This window comes from Typopeltis vanoorti, chromosome 5 (assembly GCF_054136105.1).
Source record: "Typopeltis vanoorti isolate ZY-2024b chromosome 5, IOZ_Tvanoo_1.0, whole genome shotgun sequence".
Lineage (NCBI taxonomy): Eukaryota > Metazoa > Arthropoda > Arachnida > Uropygi > Thelyphonidae > Typopeltis > Typopeltis vanoorti.
The window spans coordinates 61,693,039-61,715,671 of NC_143553.1; the positions used below are offsets into that span (position 1 = coordinate 61,693,039).

General features: G+C 37.2%; 1 protein-coding gene across 2 annotated transcripts in view; it reads right to left on the minus strand.

The window, feature by feature from the left end:
* The window catches only part of LOC150106467 (palmitoyltransferase ZDHHC16), a 142,836-nt gene that overhangs the window by 11,033 nt on the left and 109,170 nt on the right, over nucleotides 1-22,633 (minus strand). For both annotated transcript variants that reach the window (XM_090392464.1, XM_090392463.1), the window contains one exon: nucleotides 2,482-2,718. In XM_090392464.1, the coding sequence (XP_090248590.1) occupies nucleotides 2,482-2,718 (237 nt within the window). The remainder of the gene's footprint in view (nucleotides 1-2,481; nucleotides 2,719-22,633) is intronic.

The window sequence follows — 22,633 nt, forward strand, 5'->3', positions numbered from 1 at the left end:
AATAACAGAGGGGATAATGTACATCCTTGTCTCACACCAGATTTAATTAAACCATCTTCCTGTACTTCCTTCAATTCTAACTGCTGACTTACAACTCAAATACAGACTAAGTATTGCTTGATATAATGCCCCATTGACACCATATAACTGTAGTGTATTGAATAGCTTCTCTCTTGGCACCTTGTCATATGCCTTTTCCAGATAGACAAAACTTAAATACAGATCTTTGTTATATTCCCATGCTTTCTCGACTATTTGTCGTAAAGTGAAGATCTGATCCTGACAGTCTCTATTTGGCCTGAATCCAGCTTGTTCTTCACCAAGCTTTTCTTCCACAATTCTTCTCAACTGTTTCTCAAGTATACTTGCATAGATCTTGCCAGGTACACTCAGTAGGGAGATACTTCTGTAATTCTCACATTCAATTTTATTTCCTTTTTTTATATATGGGCACTATTAGAGCTCTACTCCAATCATTGGGAATTCGTCCCTCTGTCCAGACTTTCTGAACTATGCAGTGCAGCAACTGCAAGACTTTTATACCACCATACTTTAGCATTTCTGGTCGAATATCATCTACTCCTGCTGCCTTTCCACATTTCAAGCCTTTGCTGGCTTTTTCTATTTCAAGTATGGATATGTATTCCTGACTGTATGCCTGTTAAGTGTTTTTTACCACTGTGCTATCACTGCTTGTTTCATTTAGCAATTTTTTGAAGTAATTACTCTATACTTCAAGGATATCTTTTTCTCCTGTTTTCATGTCACATTTATCATCTTTAACTTCTTTTACAGCACTCTTTCCTACATTTAAGCTTCTTCAACAACCTCCAGAATATCTTACTACCTTCTTGATATTTATTTTCTATGTTCTTGCCAAAGTCCTCCCATGCCTTTTGTTTAGCTAGTTTTACACAGTGTTTTACTTTCTTACATTTGTCTCTGTATTTTCTAAGAGCAAAGGCTGACTTATTAGCCAGGAACTTTTGATATGATTTCCTCTTTTCCTTCCCTGCCTCTTTAACTTCCTGTGGCCACCATGGAGTGCTGATTTTTCTATCCTTGCAGACAACCTCACCACATGCCTCTCTGGCTGAATCAATCAGAGTTTTCTTCAAGGCTTGCCACTGAATCTCCAAGGTTTGGTTCCTGTTCTCAAACTCTTTCATTTTTTCTTCAATAAGCTTTGTGTATGTTAGTCTACAGTTCACATCTGAGAGCTGTTCAACTTTTATTCGCTTAAAACTTTCTTACATGTTATTCTTTTCAATATGAAATTCAATGTTATCCTGCTCAAGACTAAATAGTGATCTCTTCCAATTTCAAATCCTCTGTACACTCTGGTGTCCTGCACCAGGGAGAAAACATCACTATCAACAATAACATAGTCAATGAGACTTTTCTTATTCCTTGCCTCTTCTCTCCATGTGAATTTGTACACATTTTTATGTTGGAACATGGTGTTAGTAATAACCAGTCCATGTCTGAGCAGAAATCCAACAGGTATTTGCCATTATTATTAGCTTTGCTCTTTTCTCCAAATTTTCCCAAAATATTTTTGCATGTCTGACAATCATTTCCTACTCTGCTATTTAGATCCCCAACAAGGACCAACTTTTTCTTTTTCATTGTGTCAGTTGCTTTTTCTGAAGCATTAAAAAATTCCTCCACTTCTACCTTAGTAGAACCTTCTGTGGGACCATAGGCACAAATAAGTCTCATTGCCCAATTCCCCATTCTGATATTTGCCTACATCACTCTACTTGAGACTGCCTGCCATTCCAGAAGATTAGCCTCGTATTTTGTGTTGAATACTATGGCTACTCCTTCTTTTCCTTGATTGTCATTTCCTGAATATAACATTTTGTATTTATTGCTCAGAAAGATCTCACCAGTTTTTGTCTTTTTTGTTTCAGTCACCCTTATTATGTCGATCTGGTACTTATCTAATTCCTCAGCTAGCTCCATTTCTTTGCCATTCAGACTTCTTATGTTGATAGTACCAATCTTTAACTCTGGTGATGTTGAGTTGGTGTGTGCTTTCAGATTTGTTCCAGTAGCTGACTTTTCGCTGTTCGCCCTGGTTCCCTGACGAAAACTACGGGGGCCTTGTTTAATCGGGTGACACCCCAGCCTGCATGAAATTTTATCATGTTGTACCATCATTTTCTATATTGGTTTAAGCCAATAAGAACACAATTTGGTCTGCTAAATCCCAAATTGCCAGCCCATCCTCGTTCGTTCAGTATCCAGGTAGATACCCAACAGGGTGCACCATGAGAAGGTGAGGATTGGACATCACACATATTAAAAATAAATAGCCACAGCATCATCTCTTGAAAAGAAATTGAACTAACTTTCCAACTAATGTTATTGATGTAAAGGTGATAAAGAAGCAGAGTTAAAGTAGTTAAAGCAAAGTAGTTAAAGAAGCAGAAACGTAATGAGTTAATAATTTGAATATTTCAACAGAATCTTTACCTTTCCTTCTTTAGCTAATCGTAATGTTTCCTTTTTGTTTATGTGAGCCTCGATGCTTGTTTCCCCTCGGGTTATAAGACGAGCATGCCAAGTGGACAGGGCTCCTACAGCCATAAATACACCGATACAAAGTAACCCAGCATAAACTATTGATACATGATAAAAGTAGCTTGAAAGAGACCTCTTGGATATACCAGCAGCGTTTAACTCACTAAATGCATGACTAGATAGTTCGACCTATATTTAGTTAAAAATTGACAAGATTTACTAAATTTAAAAAAAAAAAAATTTTTTAATTTAAATTTAATCAACAATGCAAACTGTAATGCAAAATAAACATCATTTATCAGGAGCATTCCAAAAAAAAAAAAAAAAAAAAGAAAGAATTTTATACCATATATTTATAAGACATCTTACTTAATAGCCTTAATTTAAAACAAAACAAAACATATTGAAACCAACAGTTAGGAATCTATTGGTTCAAATATGTTTGGAGTTGGTCTGTGTATGGATATTGACTAGTGGCGGCTCATATTCTTGCATGATTAGAGGAAGGCAGAGAAAGGGTGGGGACCAGCTCAGTGGAGTATACATGAAGTAGTGGTGCTTTGAATAACAAAAGAATAAGTTTTTCAAGGCTATGAATATGTAATATGCTTATGCCAGGTAAAGTCAGTTGTGAAAGTCAGTCTAAGAAACTGGATACATTGGGAATGATCTTGAATGGAATTCAGATCATTATCAAAAGTAAAGGGGAGGGGGAAGATATTTATTGTAGGTAATAAAGACTATGTTTTGATAGCAATGAAATTAAGTTACATTCACCACTGGAGAATAGTGAGAAGATCAGTGTTTAAAACAATAATTACAGAGTACTACTTTGAGTACTACAGGATTTCTTGAATGAAGAGGATAATACTATCATCAGCAAAACTGTGAATAATCTCAAACCTGAGATTGTAAAGTCAGTGTGATTGTCCTGTGTACATTGGGAGCTGTGCAACTGATGCTATTCTGACCACCTGCATTACCACATATGCGATTTCATCATGGACAGCAAGTTAGAACAAAGAGCAAACGTGACATTCTGCATGAAACTGGGAAAATCTGCCACAGAGACATTTGACATGATTTGGCAAGTTTACGGCGATGCTGCAACGAGTGGTTTGAGGTGTTTTGAGTGGCACGCGTGCTTCAAGAGCGGAAGAACATCACTGGAAGACAATGAGAGATCAGGAAGACCTTCAACGAGCTCAACCCCCAAAAATGTCAAAACCATTCAGCAACTGGTGCATGAGGATTGTCGGAGAACACTCTGCAATATTGCTGCCATTGTCGGTCCAGTCCAGGCAATCTTCACGTGTGATTTGAACATGCGCCGTGTTGCTGCTGTTGACCCAGGAGCAGAAGGAACACTACGTCGAAGTCTGTCAAGAACTCCGTCAGCGTGCCGTGGATGACCCATCCATGTCGAGGATCATTGCTGGTGACGAAACTTGGATGTACGGGTACGACCTTGAGACAAAGCAACAGTCTTCACAGTGGAAGAGCCCATCATCTCCACGACTGAAAAAGGTGAGGCAGGTCCGCAGCTCGAACAAGTGCAGCTCATCTCATCATCTTTTTTGACATTCGTGGCAATGTGCATCGAGAATTCGTCCTCAGGGGCAAGACTGTCAATAGCGAGTTCTACTGCCAGGTTTTAAGGCGTCTGAGGGAGGACATTCAGTGAAAGCGACCAGATCTGTGGTGTGCAAAAATCTGGATGCTCCATGATGACAATGCACCCTGTCACCGAGCTCTCCACACACACGAGTTTCTCACCGGAAGCAACATGATCTCACTTCCGCACCCACCCTACTCGCCAGATTTGGCTCCTGCAGACTTCACCCTCTTCCCAAAGATGAAGATCCAGCTCAAAGGTCACCGTTTTGACACCACTGAGGAGATCCAGTGCGAATCACAGAAGGTGCTTGACATGCTTCGAAAAGAAGACTTCCAGGACACATTCCAGAAGTGGCAAGAATGCTGAGAGTGTTGTATTGATATACAAGGCGACTATTTTGAAGGTGATAGTGTGTAAACATAGAATAATAAAGTAATTTCTTGTAAACACAGCTAGTCTCGAAACTTTTTGATACCACCTCGTACATGCTATATTATTTTTATCACAGACTGCAAAGGCTTTTTTTTTTACTTTTTTTTGAGAACTAGGCCTTGGATGGAGATTTTGTGTGTGTGTGTGTGGAAGGGGTTGCAGCAGAGTAGGTTATGAAGGCCTTTGCCCCCTAAGGATTACCCTGATTATTTGATCAGAAGAGGCATTTAGATCAGGAGAGTGGAAACAATAATTAGACCATGGAAAAGAACTGTAGAACTCCCACTTCACACCATTATAATGCATAGGGTACAAGAATGGGATTTGCTGGGAAGAGACTGTTCTGCAGAAATGTGGAAAAGTTATCAGCAGAGCTACAGTAGTGTATTTGGAGGGAGAGCTGGCTAAGAGAATGTCCAGTGTTGGAAGAATGATGAGGATTATCAGGTATTCTGATTGGTAAGTTTACTATTGCATTGGATCATGAATGATAGCAAATGATTTAGCTTTCCTTCTGGCTTGATCTGTGAAGGAAGTCATTATGTACTATGAATGTTAAACTCTCCTAGAGAGATAGAATCACAGAATGTAATTAGACTATGAAATCGACTTTTAGAGATAAGTCATCAAAGAGAGCAGCAGCAACAGAATGACTGCAGAATTAGCAAAATGGTGAAAGGTATCAAATGAAAGCTATAAAGTGAGGAATGCTTTAAATGCATGCTCCTTCCTTTTTTTTTAGAGAAGACATCTTACATGATGCCTTGGGATAGATAAGGTGGACAGAGTTGTCATGGAAGAGGCCAACTGGAGTTTGGTTAGGAATAGTCTTTTTTTTTTTTGTGTGTGTGGGAGGAGGATATTTATTATTACGCGACATCCAGGAAGTCCAAGGACTCATCGAGGAAGGCACCTACTTTACAACTACTCAATTCACCAACTACAACAAACTGCAACTACTGCCAACCACCACTAGTACTTTCACTGGCAATCACAAACAACCATGCCCACAGGAGGATTCGAACCCATCTTTTGGCTGGAGAGTGGATACAATAACCACTCTGATATTTTTGTCATATTTTACAATTTTAGTTGCATTTTTCATTTGTTATTTATATTATTACATTCAAAGTGATCGGTATTCATTTGGTTATCATTCATCATCATCATCAAATTCCTGTCATGTACCCTCAAGGGGTGTAGAGGATATGACAGTACTACATGAAAAAATTACATCATTACTAACTTCCTATCTACAATTTTCCTCCAAATCAGTCTATTACTTGTCAAGACTCCAATATTATCATTATCAGATCTTATATTACTATCATCTAAGGCACAATGTACCGTATCAATCCACCTATATCTTGGTCTTCCTCTGGGTCATTTTCCTGCCAACCTGGCAGAGAACACTTGTTTTGCTAATCTTTCCTCTCCCATTCTATTTAAGTGACCATACCACCTGAGATTAGCTCTGCTAATGCATTCCTGGATGCTGACAATGTCAAGTTCTTTCTTAATATCCTCATTTTTAATATGATATTGCCATTGATGCCATCTGTTCATGCCTCTAATCTTTCTCAGGACTCTCATATCTGTGGTCTCTAGTCTTTGGTGAAGTGTTTTACTTCTGTCCCAGCTCTCAGATCCATAAGTTAAAACTGGTTTGAAGACTGTCTTGTATACAGCTAATTTAGTGTTCCGACTAATTTCTCTCTTATTCCATATGAATTTATTCAATTGACTTCCCACCATACCAGCTTTGCCGATTCTGTTGTCTATTTCTATATTTAATTTACCATCTTCAGTAAAAATCGTGCCTAAGTAGCTGAAATGTTTTACTTGTTCCACAGGTTCTCCATTCACAACACAGTTGACATTTTCAATGATTCTGCCTATTTTCATTGTCTTTGTCTTTTTATTGCTGACCTTCATACCATATCTATTACAACAGCTATTCAATTTAGTCAGACAATCTTGCAGACTTGTAGCGGATTTATTTAGAAGTATAACATCATCCGCATAAAGCAAAGAGCTAACATTAACATCTCCAATTCTGATATCATTTAATACCGCTTTCCTTCATAATGTGATCCATATAGATAATGAATAACAGAGGGGATAATGTACGTCCTTATCTCACACCAGATTTAACATTAAACCATCTTCCTGTACTTCCTTCAATTCTAACTGCTGACTTACAACTCAAATACAGACTAAGTATTGCTTGATATAATGCCCCATTGACACCATATAACTGCAGCGTATTGAATAGCTTCTCTCTTGGCACCTTGTCATATGCATTTTCCAAATCGACAAAACTTAACTACAGATCTTTGTTATATTCCCATGTTTTCTCGACTATTTGTCGTAAATTGAAGATCTGATCCTGACAGCCTCTATTTGGGCTGAATCCAGCTTGTTCTTCACCAAGCTTCTCTTCCACAATTCTTCTCAATCGTTTCTCAAGTATACTTGCATAGATCTTGCCAGGAACACTCAGTAGGGAAATACCTCTGTAATTCTCACATTCAGTTTTATTTCCCTTTTTATATATGGGTACTATGAGAGCTCTACACCAATCATCGGGAATTCGTCCCTCTGTCCAGGCTTTCTGAACTATGCAGTGCAGCCACTGTAAGACTTTTATACCACCACACTTTAGCTTTCTTACATTTGTATTCTGTAAGAGTAAAAGCTGACTTATTTGCCAGGAACTTTTGATATGCTTTCTTCTTTTCCTTCACTGCCTCTTTAACTTCCTGTGTCCACCAGGGAGTTCTGATTTTTTTATCCTTGCACACAACCTCACCACATGCCTCTCTGGCAGAATCAATCAATGTTTTCTTCAGAGTTTGCCACTGAATCTCCAAGGTTTGATTCCTGTTCTCAAACTCTTTCATTTTCTTTTCAATAATCTTTCTGTATTTTAGTCTACAGTTAACATCTGACAGCTGCTCAACTTTTATTCGCTTTAAAACTTTCTTACATGTTATTCTTTTCAATATGAAATTCAATTTTATCCTGCTCAAGACTAAATAGTGATCACTTCCAATTTCAAATCCTCTGTACACTCTGGTGTCCTGCACCAGGGAGAAAACATCACTATCAACAATAACATAGTCAATGAGACTTTTCTTATTCCTAGCCTCTTCTCTCCATGTGAATTTGTGCACATTTTTATGTTGGAACATGGTGTTAGTAATAACCAGTCCATGTCCTGAGCAGAAATCCAACAGATATTTGCCATTATTATTAGCTTTGCTCTTTTCTCCAAATTTTCCCAAAATATTTTTGCATGTCTGACAATCATTTCCTACTCTGCTATTTAGATCCCCAACAAGGACCAACTTTTCCTTTTTCATTGTGTCAGTTGCTTTTTCTAGAGCATCAAAAAATTCCTCCACTTCTACCTTAGTGGAACTTTCTTTGGGACCATAGGCACAAATAAGTCTCATTGTCCAGTTCCCTATTCTCATATTTGCCCACATTACTCTACTTGAGACTGACTGCCATTCAAGAAGATTAGCCTCGTATTTTGTGTTGAATACTATGGCTACTCCTTCTTTTCCTTGATTGTCATTGCCTGAATATAACATTTTGTATTTATTGCTCAGAAAGATCTCACCAGTTTTGTTCTTTTTTGTTTCAGTCACCCCTATTATGTCGATCTAGTACTTATCTAATTCCTCAGCTAGCTCCATTTCTTTGCCATTCAGGCTTCTTACGTTGATAGTACCGATCTTTAACTCTGGTGATGTTGAGTTGGGGTTTGTTTTCAGATTTGTTCCAGTAGCTGACTTTTTGCTGTTCGCCTTGGTTCCCTGGTGAAAACAACGGGGGCCTTGTTGAACCGGGCGACGCCCCAGCCGGCATAAAATTTTGTCATGTTGTACCATCATTTTTTATTTTGGTTTAACCAATAAGAATACAATTTGGTCGGCTAAATCCCAAATTGCCAGCTCATCCTCGTTCGTTCAGTATCAAAGTAGATACCCAACAGGGTGCACTACGAGAAGGTGAGGATTGGACATTAGGTCACAAGCCCTGGTCGGTTCTCCGCATTCCTTTAAAGGCTATGTGGAGGTCTCCTCTCAGTTATACAGCTTTGACCCTAGGAAACTTAAGAGTGAGCAAGGACATGCAGTTGAGGTGAAGGACTTATATACATGACTCCCATACATGAAATGTCTAGACTCCAACAGCCTTGAGAGTATCCTCTGCATGCTGCTATAGGTTCATTTGCCAGCTAATCAGGAAGTCTTCAGACATGTTACCACTAGGTTTGGTCCCATGTACTATCTACTGCCCAACCTACATGCACTGCTTTACTGCTATACCCTCAAATAGATACAATACTGTTCCCTTAATTTATTAATAATAATATGTTGTACATGCTCAATAAGACCATTGCCCACACTGTATATGAGGAGTGGAAAACCAGAGACCCTATTCTGGAGATAAAAGATGGCAGCAGCCATTTCACATCTCCAATAAGCAGGGTGATGGTTTTTGCTGGGTGATAACACATCTACTACCTAGAAATCTAGTTGGCATTTCCTCCAAGGAAAATATGCTTATAAAGCAGCAGCATTCTCCTAGCCAGAGCTATGAGCACAAGTCATGGGAACACTTCAATAAAATACAGAACAGTGATGAGCAACCTTTGTTCTTCAGTGGGCCACAATTGATAACCTAATATTCCATATCGGCCACAACAAACACAATAATAAATACTTTAATATATTAATCAAATACGTTTAATTTATGGGGTGGAATTTGTTATTTTCAACAGATTTACAATGAAAAGTTTTTTATTTGATTTACTCTTTATTAATAATACTTTCAATATATACACAGGTATATGTACATAATTTTTTTTAATCAAAAGAAATTAAATAGCTGCTGAAATTTAATTAATGAGATATTTGGCTCTGTTTCTCATTAACAAGCTTTTCAATATTGGGAGATATGTTTGAAATTGCGACGCTGATACAATTTTGTAGTTGTTCGTATCAAGGCGATTTCGACAATCATTTTTTACAATTTTCATTTTTGAAAAGAGTTGTTCACAAAGATAAGTACTATCAAATAAGCCCATTACTTGCCTGGAATGGGTAACCAGAAATGGAAATTTATCATTTGGAAATTAACTCTAATAAAAGTCAATAAGACTAACATTTTGAAACTTATTTCAGTGTTGCTTTGCAAATCAATTATTTTCATTTGAAATTCTTCAGGAACCCTTTCAACGGCTATATTAAATATTGATGAGAAAATATCAAAATTAGTTTCATTTTCATCTAAGTTTCTGAACTGCAAACTGAATTCTTGTAGTATCTGCATTTCCTCTGTATATTTTTTCATTTCAGATGGAGTTTTTCTTAAAATTGGAAAATGAACCATATTATTAGATTCCAGTTGCCGATTCCAAATTTTTAGTTTATTTTCAAAGGCTTTTATTTTATCGAACATTTCATTAATAAGTTTGTTCTGTCCTTGAAGATTTACATTTAATTCTTTCAAATGTTGAGTAATATCAACGTAAAATGCAAAGTCGCACACCCAGTCCTTGTCATTAAATTCTGGAAACAGGTTGTCTTTCATATCCAAGAATAACTGAATTTTGCTCTTCAAATCGTACACACGATTAAGCATTGTTCCAGAGTTAACCATCGAACCTCGGTGATAAAAAGGATATCACCATATTCGCTTTCCATCTCTCAAAAATTCCTTAAATTCGTGATGATTCAGTCCTCGAGATCTAATAAAATTTACAATTTTAATGATTCGTGAAACAACATTGGACAGTTTCAAAACTTTGGTACTCAAAATTTCCTGGTGCAAAATGCAGTGAGAAATAATTATTTCGTATCCTGTTAATCTACTTATGTCTCTGGATAATAATCCTAACAGACCAACATTCATACTAGACATGGCTCGAGCTCCATCTGTTGTTATACTGATGATCTTTTCTATTGGGATATTTAATTAAGAAGAGTTTTCGATTCCCTGTATATATCTTTTCCAGTAGTAATTTGTTTCAATGGAACTAAAATTGCAAATTCTTAGGTGATATTGAAACTAGAATCTGTTCCTCTCAAAAAAAGACAGCAAGTGTATTGTATCACTAATATCACAACTTTCATCCAAAGCCAAAGAAATCCATTCTAACTTAGAAACATGTCCCTGCAAAATTTCCTCAATACTTTGCGAAAGATCATCAATCCTTCTTGCGATTTACAATCACAAGAAGCTGATTTTCGAAATTATATCTTTATTTCTCAGGGAAAGCGACATCTGCTACCGGTAGTAGTAAGAATTCTTTTACTATTTCTCCATCAGAGAATGATTTCATTTTTTTTGCCAAAATTTTATTAACAATGTAGCTTGCACAAACTGCATTATCTGCAATTAATGAAGCAGCTCTAAATACATTTTGTCATTGTTTAAGTTTTTTTTTTTTTTTTTTTTTTTGCAGTTTTGCACTTTGTCTTTGCGCAATTGTCCTTGCAAATTGTCAATTTTTGAAGAATGTTTGGTTCTTTAATGCTTCTTGATGTTATATTCCTTGAGAACAGATATCTTTTCACAACATATAAAGCAAACAGCATTGTCTTTTATGCAAGTAAAAAAATAGTCGCAAGTCCATCTTTCGTTAAACTGATGATTTTTGTCCTCAACTTGGCATTTTCTAAATTTTGAACTCAATGATTAAGCACAGGGTTCTGTTTTTAAAAAAAAAGAAAAAATTTGTAAAGACATAATTTTTTAAAAGAAAAAATTATATTACCTTATAAATTATAATTTGCTTAGGTTTTGAATGAACTTGTATCAATAAGTTTATTCAAGAATAATGCAACTACTTTCATATATCGTTAAATTACAACTGCTCATGCACAACTGAAAATGCAAAGCCAAATGGCACAATCGTGGGAACTATCGTCATGAGCAAATATTTTTCACGTGACCTCTTAATGCATGCTTCATATTGATGACACATTGTGCCTTTTGCTAAAATTTTTATACTTCAGCTACATGAAGTGTGATGTTTCAGTAGGCTGGAGGTTAGTAGTTGGAGGGCCGTGCAGGCCACAGGTTGCTCATCACTAATACCACTAACTGTTCTGAAGGGTATTGAAAAAGCTATGGAGGCAAGAGTACAGCAAAAGGAATCAGAGATGATAAAGGTGACATGAAAATTGAAATTAAAGATATTTTGAATATCAGGAGTAATTACTTTGAAAGATGCTATTAAATGAAACAAGCAGTGACAGAGTTGATTAATTTCTCTCTTATTCAAGAGAAATGCAGTCAGGAGTACATATCAAGACTTGAAGTAAAAAAAATTATCAAAAGCAGTTGGAGAAAATAGCAAGTGAACAGTAATGCTCAAAAATAGAGATATAAAAGTTTTATGGTGGCTGAATTGCATAATTCGAGGCTAATTCTGGATGATTTGAGTCAAGCTCTCATAGTACCCATCTATTAAAAAAATAAATTAAATTAAATAAAAGGAAATAAAACAATGTGAGAATTACAAAAGAACTTCTCTACTTTGTGTTCCAATGAGATTAATGCAAGCATACTTCAAGAGAGGCTAAGAAAAACTGTGGAATAGAAAAACTTGGGTTCAGCCCAAATGGAGGTTGCGAAGAACATTTTCACTTTACAACAAACAGTTGACAAATCACAGAAATATAACAAGGAGTCAAAAGAAGTTGTCAAGTTTCAAAATGCTACATATGATGGGATAAAGGGAACATTATACAGAGCAATACATAATCTGTGTTCAAGTAGTAAGACTCCACTCCTATTGATCATCAATATGGTTTACATATGAAAGAAAAGGCATTAAGCCTGATAACAGAATTCGAGATATCAAACTTAGCTCTTTGCTTTATGCAGATATACTCCTAAGCAAATCCAATTCAAGTATCCAGGATTCTTTATTAAATTAGATAGCAATTATAACAAATTTAGTATGAAAATCAGCAATAAGACCAAAATGAAGAAAAAGGCTGCAGTAAAGAAACCTCAACTGCATTCTCAATGGAGAGCCTGCAGAACAAGTAAAATATTTTAGCTATTAAGGCACATGTTTTAGTGAAGATAGCAGGTTAAATCTAGAAACAGACTGAAGATTAAGAAAGCTGGTCTGGCTGGGAGTCAGATGGATAAATTTATATGGAATAAAAGAGAAATTAGCCAAAACACTAGCAACGTACAAGGCAGTATTCAGACAAATTTCAACTTATGGGTCTGAGAGTTGGATTAGAAATAAAGCAGTTGATCGAAGACTAGAGACTACCGATTCTGCCATTGATGCCACGAATGAACACATGGCATCAATGGCAGAATCATTTTAAAAATGAAGATACCACGAAGGAACTTAACACAGTTAGCATTCAAGTCTATGTGACTAGAGCTACTCTCAGGTGGTATGGTCACTTAAGCAAAATGGGAGAGGAAAGGTTAGCAAAACAAATGTTTGATGCCAAAACAGCAAGGGAAAAAAAAAAAAAAAATTAATCACTTCACCTAGAAGTGATTCAATCATACATGCCCTAGAACAGAACTTCCCAAACTGTGGGCTGCTGCTGCTTCCTTGGGGGCTGTGAAATAATGAAAACAAATTTCGAATGTTTTAAGACTAAATAGATATTTTTTTATCTTAAAAGAAATGCATTTAAGCCAGAGGTAGTAAGGTAGGGTGTCACAGACTCCAAAGATTTTAAATTGACTATAACTTCTTAATATCGTGTGGCAGTGAGTCATGCCTCAGAATAGCTTCCCCTCCCGAAACCTGCTACTTGACGCCATAGATGACAGGCTGTTGCGTTCAAGCAAGTTTAGTGTGGGACCCCCACCTAACCACTTTTGTTACATTTTCCAACCTTACTAACGCCGGGTTAATTATTATTTATTATTTATTTTTCTTTTTTGTTATTTTTTATATTTTAATGGAAAAAATCACACATTGGGGTTGGTTCACAAATTTTGCTTGCTGTGTATTTCGGCGCTTAATGAATATTAGTAAATATATGCTTATTCATGGGGTGCTTAAGGGTCAAAGCTGTATAACTGAGAGGAGACCTCCACATAGCCTTTAAAGGAATGCAGAGAACCAACCAGAGCTTCTGACCAAATATCCAATCCTCACCATCTCGTGGTGCACCCTGTTAGGTATCTACCTGGATACTGAACGAACGAGGATGGGCTGGCAATTTGGGATTTAGCAGACCAAATTGTGTTCTTATTGGCTTAAACCAATATAGAAAATGATAGTACAACATGACAAAATTTCATGCCGGCTGGGGCATCACCCGGTTAAACAAGGCCCCCCGTAGTTTTCGCCAGGAAACCAGGGCAAACAGCGAAAAGTCAGCTACTGGAACAAATCTGAAAGCACACCCCAACTCAACATCACCAGAATTAAAGGTCGGTACTATCAACATAAGAAGCCTGAATGGCAAAGAAATGGAGCTAGCTGAAGAATTAGATAAGTATCAGATCGACATAATAGGGGTGACAAACAAAAAAAAAAGACAAAAACTGGTGAGATCTTTCTGAGCAATAAATACAAAATGTTATATTCAGGAAATGACAATCAAGGAAAAGAAGGAGTAGCCATAATATTCAACACAAAATACAAGGCTAATCTTCTGGAATGGCAGGCAGTCTCAAGTAGAGTGATGTGGGCAAATATCAGAATGGGGAATTGGACAATGAGACTTATTAGTGCCTATGGTCCCACAGAAGGTTCTACTAAGGTAGAAGTGGAGGAATTTTTTGATGCTTTAGAAAAAGCAACCGACACAATGAAAAAGGAAAAGTTGGTCTTTGTTGGGGATCTAAATAGCAGAGTAGGAAATGATTATCAGACATGCAAAAATATTTTGAGAAAATTTGGAGAAAAGAGCAAAGCTAATAATAATAATGGCAAATACCTGTTGGATTTCTGCTCAGGACATGGACTGGTTATTACTAACACCATGTTCCAACATAAAAATGTGCACAAATTCGCATGGTTCTCGTGGAAAGGCTTAGACATTGATTATGCATTTTCACTATATTATTTAAGGAAATTACAACGTACCAGGATATACATTAAAATAAATTTTAATATATTTCTATATTTTGGCAATGTCACGTTCCCATTTTCAAGAACTTAAGTACAAGACACGTGCACGCAGGCACAACAAAACAATAAGTGAGGAAGAAGTATGAAGCTATTATTTCTCCTAAAGTCCTGATGGTGCCCTCTAGTTGGCAATGTTGGTATTCTTGGGCGAATGGGCTGAAGGTCTTCTGATGCAGGTTTCCCAAATTTGAGGAAGTCTCTTGCAGCCAAATTTGTTGAGGTTTGGATCGTTTCTTAGGGCTGAAGCTGATTCTATGAAAAGCCTTTCATATCTGTATTTGCTACGGTGTATTATCCTGGCTTTCCTCCACCGTATTCTATGGCAGGTATCCAGCGCATGGTCAGCAAGACCAGAGTGGCTGAATTGGTGAAACCGGATGTAGTCCTTGTGTCCTGAAATTCTGATATTTGCTGTCCTGCCTGTTTGGCCAAAGTAGGACAGCTTACAGCTGCAAGGGACCTGGTATACACCAGGTAGGTCTAAGGGGGAAGGTTGGTCTTTAGTTGAACAGATAAGGGATGACAATTTTTTATATGGTTTGTAACAAGAAGTTATGTTTTTTTTAATTGCCGCCACTCGCCGTTTCCTGAGTGAAGCTAACTCAGCTATACAGGCACTAGAAGATGACCTTTAAAGCACCTTAAGCCAAAAAATTTGGTTTATTTTATACGACATCTCATGCACTGCAGCGGAGAAAGAATTTAAAAAAGTACGAGATCAATACTTCAAAAAGTTTGAAAAATTAAAAAAGGATGCGATCTCGAAACTGCAACTTCCTACCGGAAACGGTAGTTAACCTGTCGTCACTTAGTGTGAAACCTGAAGCACTCGACGGCCTCGCCATTGCCATCGGCCACAACTTTGCCATTGCGCCCAGAAGAATATCTGCTGAGGATATCATGATATGGATTGAACGTGGGATTCGACACCTTCCAAGCCACATCGCCAACGATATTAGACTGGATGTAGCTTGTGTTCTGACCAAAGCTAAACCACCTAAAACTAACATGCCCAGTAAAGAAATTAAATCTCTACTAGAATTAAAGAAAAAGAAGAAAATAATAATTACCAAAGCTGACAAAGGGAATTCCATAGTATTGCTGAACCAAAAAGATTACACAGGTAAGCTGAAATCTCTATTGTTAGATCGGGCCACCTTACCTCCCTATCGAGTACAATCCCGCCAACTCACAAATTAGAAAACTTCACAGGCTCCCTTAAGAAGGTCATTTCTTGGCCTGTGGAAATCACCAACAAATTAAAACCATACAACTCCTTACCCCCCATATTTATGGACTCCCAAAAATTCACAAGGAAAATGTGCCATTACGTCCCATAATGGATGGCATTGATTCCCCCACATACAAACTAGCTAAACGTTTGGCCAAAGCTCTCTCGCACTATACTGGCAACACACCTTCATACATAAAAAAACTCAGCCCACTTCAAAGCCAGCATAGAAAACCTTACACTCAAACACACTGACAAAACGGTCAGTTTTGATGTCTCCTCCTTATTCACAAATATCCCACTCAAAGAATCCTTAGAGCTAATCCAAGCTAAGTTTCCTCCCGATATCACAGCTCTATTTCAGTTCACAATGAACTCAGGATATTTTGTTTGGCAAGGAAAATTCTACAAACAAATAGAGGGGACAGCCATTGGTCCTCCACTCTCCCCACCCTTGCCCAACTTTTATATGGAGACTTTTGAAGAGAAAGTTAAACTCTGCCCCACAAAAACCAACCATTTGGCTTTGCTATGTAGATGATGTATTTGCTATTTGGCCACATAGTTCCGATGCACTCCTCTCCTTCTTAACACACTTAAAACAACCAACACTCCAGAATCAAATTCACCCTGGAAGAGGAAAAAAAAAACAACAACTGCATTCCTTTCTTAGACACACTAGTCACCCGCCAGCCTGATGGTACCTTGGTTTTCTCAGTATATAGAAAACCCACCCATACAGGCAGATACATTCACCAACAATCCCCCCCCCACAACAATATGGAGTCATTAAGACACTAACAACAGGGCTAAACTTATCTGCTCGAATGACAATGCCCTAACCACAGAACTAAACCACATTCTCAACACTTTCTCAGCCAATGGCTACCCCCCCCAAAAATATATTGAAACCAGTAAACCACAACCCCCCCCCCACAACAAGGATTACTCTAAATCAATCACCATACACTATATCTGAGGCACATCAGAAAAAATCACAAAAATCCTAAAAAAACATAACTTAACTTCTTGTTACAAACCATATAAAAAATTGGCATCCCTTATCCGCTCAACTAAAGACCGACCTGCCCCCCCCCCCCCCAGACCTACCTGGTGTATACCACGTCCCTTGCAGCTGTAAGCTGTCCTACTTTGGCCAAACAGGCAGGACAGCAAATATCAGAATTTTGGAACACAAGGACTACATCGGGTTTCACCAATACAGCCACTCTGGTCTTGCTGACCATGCGTGGATACCTGCCATAGAATACGGTGGAAGAAAGCAAGGACCGTAGCAAATACAGATATGAAAGGCTTTTCATAGAATCAGCTTCAGCCCTAAGAAACGATCCAAGCCTCAACAAATTTGGCTGCATGAGACTTCCTCACATTTGGGAAACCTACATCAGAAGACCTTCACAGCCCAATCGCCCAAAAATACCAACACTGCCCACTAGAGGGCACCATCAGCACTTTAGGAGAAATAATAGCTTCATACTTCTTCCTCACTTATTGTTTTGTTGTGCCTGCGTGCACGTGTCTTGTACTTAAGTTCTTGAAAATGGCAACGTGACGTTGCCAAAATATAGAAATATATTAAAATTTATTTTAATGTATATCCTAGTACGTTGTAATTTCCTTAATATAGTGAAAATTCAAATGGAGAGAAGACAATAAGAAAAGTCTCATTGACTATGTTATTGTTGATGATGTTTTCTCCCTGTTGCAGGACACCAGAGTGTACAAAGGATTTGAAATTGGAAGCGATCACTATTTAGTCATGAGCAGGAAAAAATTTAATTTCATATTGAAAAGAATAACATGTAAGAAAGTTTTAAAGTGAATAAAAGTTGAGCAGCTCTCATATGTGAACTGTAGACTAAAATACACAAAGATTATTGAAGAAAAAATGAAAGAATTTGAAAACAGGAACCAAAAATCTTAGAGATTCAGTAACAAGCCTTGAAGAAAACCCTGATTTATTCAGCCAGAGAGGCATGTGGTGAGGTTGTCTGCAAGGACAGAAAAATCAGGACTCCATGGTGGACACAGGAAGTTAAAGAGGCAGGGAAGGAAAAGAAGAAATCATATCAAAATTTCCTGGCAAATAAGTCAGCTTTTGCTCTTAGAGAATACAGAGACAAATGTAAGAAAGCGAAACACTGTGTAAAACTAGGTAAAGAAAAGTCATGGGAAGACTTTGGCAAGAACATAGAAAATAAATATCAAGAAGGTGGTAAGATATTCTGGAGGTTGTTGAAGAAGATTAGAAATGGAGGAAAGAGTGCTATAAAAGGAGTTAGAGATAAAGGTGATATGAAAAAAGGAGAAAAAGATATCCTTGAAGTATGGAGTAATTACTTCGAAAAATTGCTAAATGAAACAAGCAGCGACAGCACAGTGGTAAAAACACTCAACAGGCATACAGTCAGAAAAACATATCCATACTTGAAATAGAAAAAGCCATCAAAGGCTTGAAATGTGGAAAGGCAGCAGGAATATATGATATTCGACCAGAAATGCTAAAGTATGGTGGTATAAAAGTCTTGCAGTTGCTGCACTGCATAGTTCAGAAAGCCTGGACAGAGGGACGAATTCCCGATGATTGGAGTAGAGCTCTAATAGTGCCCATATATAGAAAAGGAAATAAAATTGAATGTGAGAATTACAGAGGTATCTCCCTACTGAGAGTTCCTGGCAAGATCTATGCAAGTATACTTGAGAAACGGTTGAGAAGAATTGTGGAAGAAAAGCTTGGTGAAGAACAAGCTGGATTCAGGCCAAATAGAGACTGTCAGGATCAGATCTTCACTTTACAACAAATAGTCGAGAAAGCATGGGAATATAACAAAGATCTGTATTTAAGTTTTGTCTATCTGGAAAAGGCATATGACAAGGTGCCAAGAGAGAAGCTATTCAATACACTACAGTTATATGGTGTCAATGGGGCATTATATCAAGCAATACTTAGTCTGTATTTGAGTTGTAAGTCAGCAGTTAGAATTGAAGGAAGTACAGGAAGATGGTTTAATGTTAAATCTGGTGTGAGACAAGGATGTACATTATAAAGGAAAGCAGTATTAAACATGATATCAGAATTGGAGATGTTAATGTTAGCTCTTTTCTTTATGTGGACGATGTTATACTTCTAAATAAATCCACTACAAGTTTGCAAGATTCCCTGACTAAATTGAATAACTGTTGTAATAGATATGGTATGAAGGTCAGCATTAAAAAGACAAAGACAATGAAAATAGGTAGAATTGTTGAAAATGTCAACTGTGTTGTGAACGGAGAACCTGTGGAACAAGTAAAAACATTTCAGTACTTAGGCATAATTTTTAGTGAAGAGGTAAATTAAATATGGAAATAGACAACAGAATCAACAAAGCTAGTATGGTAGGAAGTCAATTGAATAAATTCATATGGAATAAGAGAGAAATTAGTCGGAACACTAAATTAGCTGTATACAAGTCTTCAAACCAGTTTTAACTTATGGATCTGAGAGCTAGATCAGAAGTAAAACACTTGACCAAAGACTAGAGACCGCAGATATGAGAGTCCTGAGAAAGATCAGAGGCGTGAACAGATGGCATCAATGGCAATATCATATTAAAAATGAGGATATTAGGAAAGACTTGACATTGTCGGCATCCAGGAATGCATTAGCTGAGCTAATCTCAGGTAGTATGGTCACTTAAACAGAATGAGCAAAACAAGTGTTCTCTGCCAGGTTGGCAGGAAAATGACCCAGAGGAAGACCAAGATATAGGTGGATTGATACAGTACTATGTGCCTTAGACGATAGAAATATAAGATCTGATAATGATAATATTGGAGTCTTGACAAGTAATAGACTGATTTCGAGGAAAATTGTAGATAGGAAGTTAGTAATGGTGTAAATTTTTCATGTAGTACTATCATATCCTGTACACCCCTTGAGGGTACATGTCAGGAATTTGATGATGATGCTTATTCATATAAGTTTCATTTCAAAGGTAAAATTCATAAGAAGCACAAAAAAGTTACAAATGCAAAATATTGTGCTCATTTAAAACGGACAAGTTTTTCGCACTTTAAATTAATGTTTCATTGCTAATGTACACAGGTAGGGGTGATGCACAGGAATTGGGGTGCAGGGCGACTGTGCCGATAGCACATATAGCATATAAATACAATAAGTATTATAATATATGTCTGTATTATGATTTTTTTTCCCGATGGGGACCATGAAATATTTTAATTTTTCCAAAGGGGATTTTACATCCATTAGTTTGTGAAGCACTGCCCTAGAAGACAGAAATATAAGATATGACAATACTGAAGTGCAGATAAGTAGCAGACTAATTTGGAGGAAAATTGGTGGCAAGAGATTATCACTAATCTTCTATCAACAGGTAATTTCTGTTTGGAGAACTACCATTCTAGTAATGCTCAACCAAATTCCTGATAATCATCTTCACTCATCCAATACTCTTGATCTTTTATTCAATGGTTTCCCTTTCATGTAATCTTTTAAGATGACTGCTCTTCTTCGTCATTCAGATTAAAATCTCATCTAAGTTTCGTCTCTAGTAAGATGACCTCCCTTCAGCCATTCACAATATTTTGTCCTTGGGCATTATAATTGCAAGCAGTAAATCTCACTTTAGTGCTCCTTTCTGTGGTGAGACAACTAATTCCATTCTCAACATCCAGATGCTGGTGATTCTGTTACAGAAATTATCCATGATAAAATGAAGACCTTCATTCACTACTATGTTCAAAATTCCCAGCCAGTATCCAAATCCGTGGTTTTCCAAAAAGTGCATAAAGAACATTGAAGGTAGAAAACACCTTATCATAGGTGGCTTGAGCCAAAAACTCCAGCTTCATTCACAGCCTACATTGAATGTTCTCACAACACTTGCAAAACTAGCATTAACAGGGTATAACTTTGTCTGACTTTGAAACTAGGTCTGACTTTGAAGGAGTTAAATACAGAAAATGCACTGTTTGTGCTAATGGCAGATCTGCCTTCTGGTCTCTTGCAAAAGTTCTTAGAATGCAGCTTCTATCAACTATTCCACCTCTCCATCCAAATGGTAATGCTGCAACATCAACTAAAGTCTGGCATCATTCTTGTCATCCAACTCCTGTACACTTATACAAGGTCAAGGCAAATCACCACCTTTAAACTGTGCTCCAGAGATGTGCATGCTCCTGAGTTAAGTAGGCTTCCATCTCTACAACATATTATACTCAAATGAATCCATACAAATCCTATTCCAAAAATATGCAATAAGTGTATAACATTAAATTACTTGCTAACTGCTCTCACTGTAATGTTGTCTAAAGTAATAGAGAAGCCATTAGCAATCAACTTCAAAATATCAAGAGCTGTCAAATGATCAGCAATCACCGATGTGGATTTTTGTCAATAGATCTACAATGGATCTCTTTGCTTACATCCCACCTTTGGATGTGCCATGGAAATGCAAAGGTTTGGAGAAACCTGTGCTGTTGTACTTGAAATTTCTGTAATTGGATTGCCTTTTCTGTTGTGCCATTCACTGTCTGTAATAAAGGAGATTCTATCTTTTTTTTTCAGATTTTCGGATTAATGCAGGTAGTTACTCAGGGTTTTGTTATTTTATCCATCCTAATCCAAATATCAGTTTTTATCAGGGAGATGTATATGGTTGTGAGGCCTGGACTCTAACAAAACAAGATATGAAAAAGTTGGAGGCATTTGAAATTTGGTGCTGGAGAAAGATGATAAAAATTAGTTGGACAGAAAAGAAAAGTAATGAAGAAGTTCTGAATATAGTTCATGAAGAGCAGTCATTAATGAAACACATCGATAAGAGAAGAAAAAGCCTAATTGAACACCATTTGAGGCATGGGGGACTACAGAAATAATGGAGGGGACTGTAGAAGGAAAGAGGCCACAAGGCAGACCAAGAATTTCATATATAAATAACATAATGATGCTAACTGGCACTAAGAGTTATGAAGAGATAAAAAGGAAGTCACAAGACAGGATGTTGTGATGTGCTGCTATATTTACCAATTTTCGGATTGATGCACCAAAGAAGAAGAATTCAAATATACATAAATGATCCCCCCCCCCCCCAGTTTCAATGACCTAACACCCTATCCATAGGTTTGCTGAAGACAGCACTCTCCACCTCATATGACAAACTTTGCTCAAACATCTGAAGCTTCCAGAACACCTACAACAAGTGTCAGAAACAATGATTCTCCATACCATTCCAAAATAGTTTTGTCTTTCTTCTCACAAAAAAGACTTTTCTCCTTTCCTTTGATAATGCTCAACTTAACAGTCATAACCAGATTGTTCTTCTCAAGCTGACTTACTTCTTTAGTGACACAGTTACTTTTACACTATCCTTGGCTTCCAAGAAAACATTCTTTTTCAATTTACGCCCCTTTTTATAACCATTTTTGGTTATAGGCCTCTCCTATTTGTCTCATCTTTTTCCATTGTAGGCTTCTAAATGCCTGCATTCTCCAATCATATATACTAGGTCATCCTTCCATCTTTTTTGTGGTTGCCAAGGCATTCATCTTCCTTTACATGGATGCCACTGGGTGATTGTCTTTTTTAGCATTGATATTAATCCTTTTATCACTCAATCTAGTTCACATAAGGCATATTCTAATATTGCATTGAATA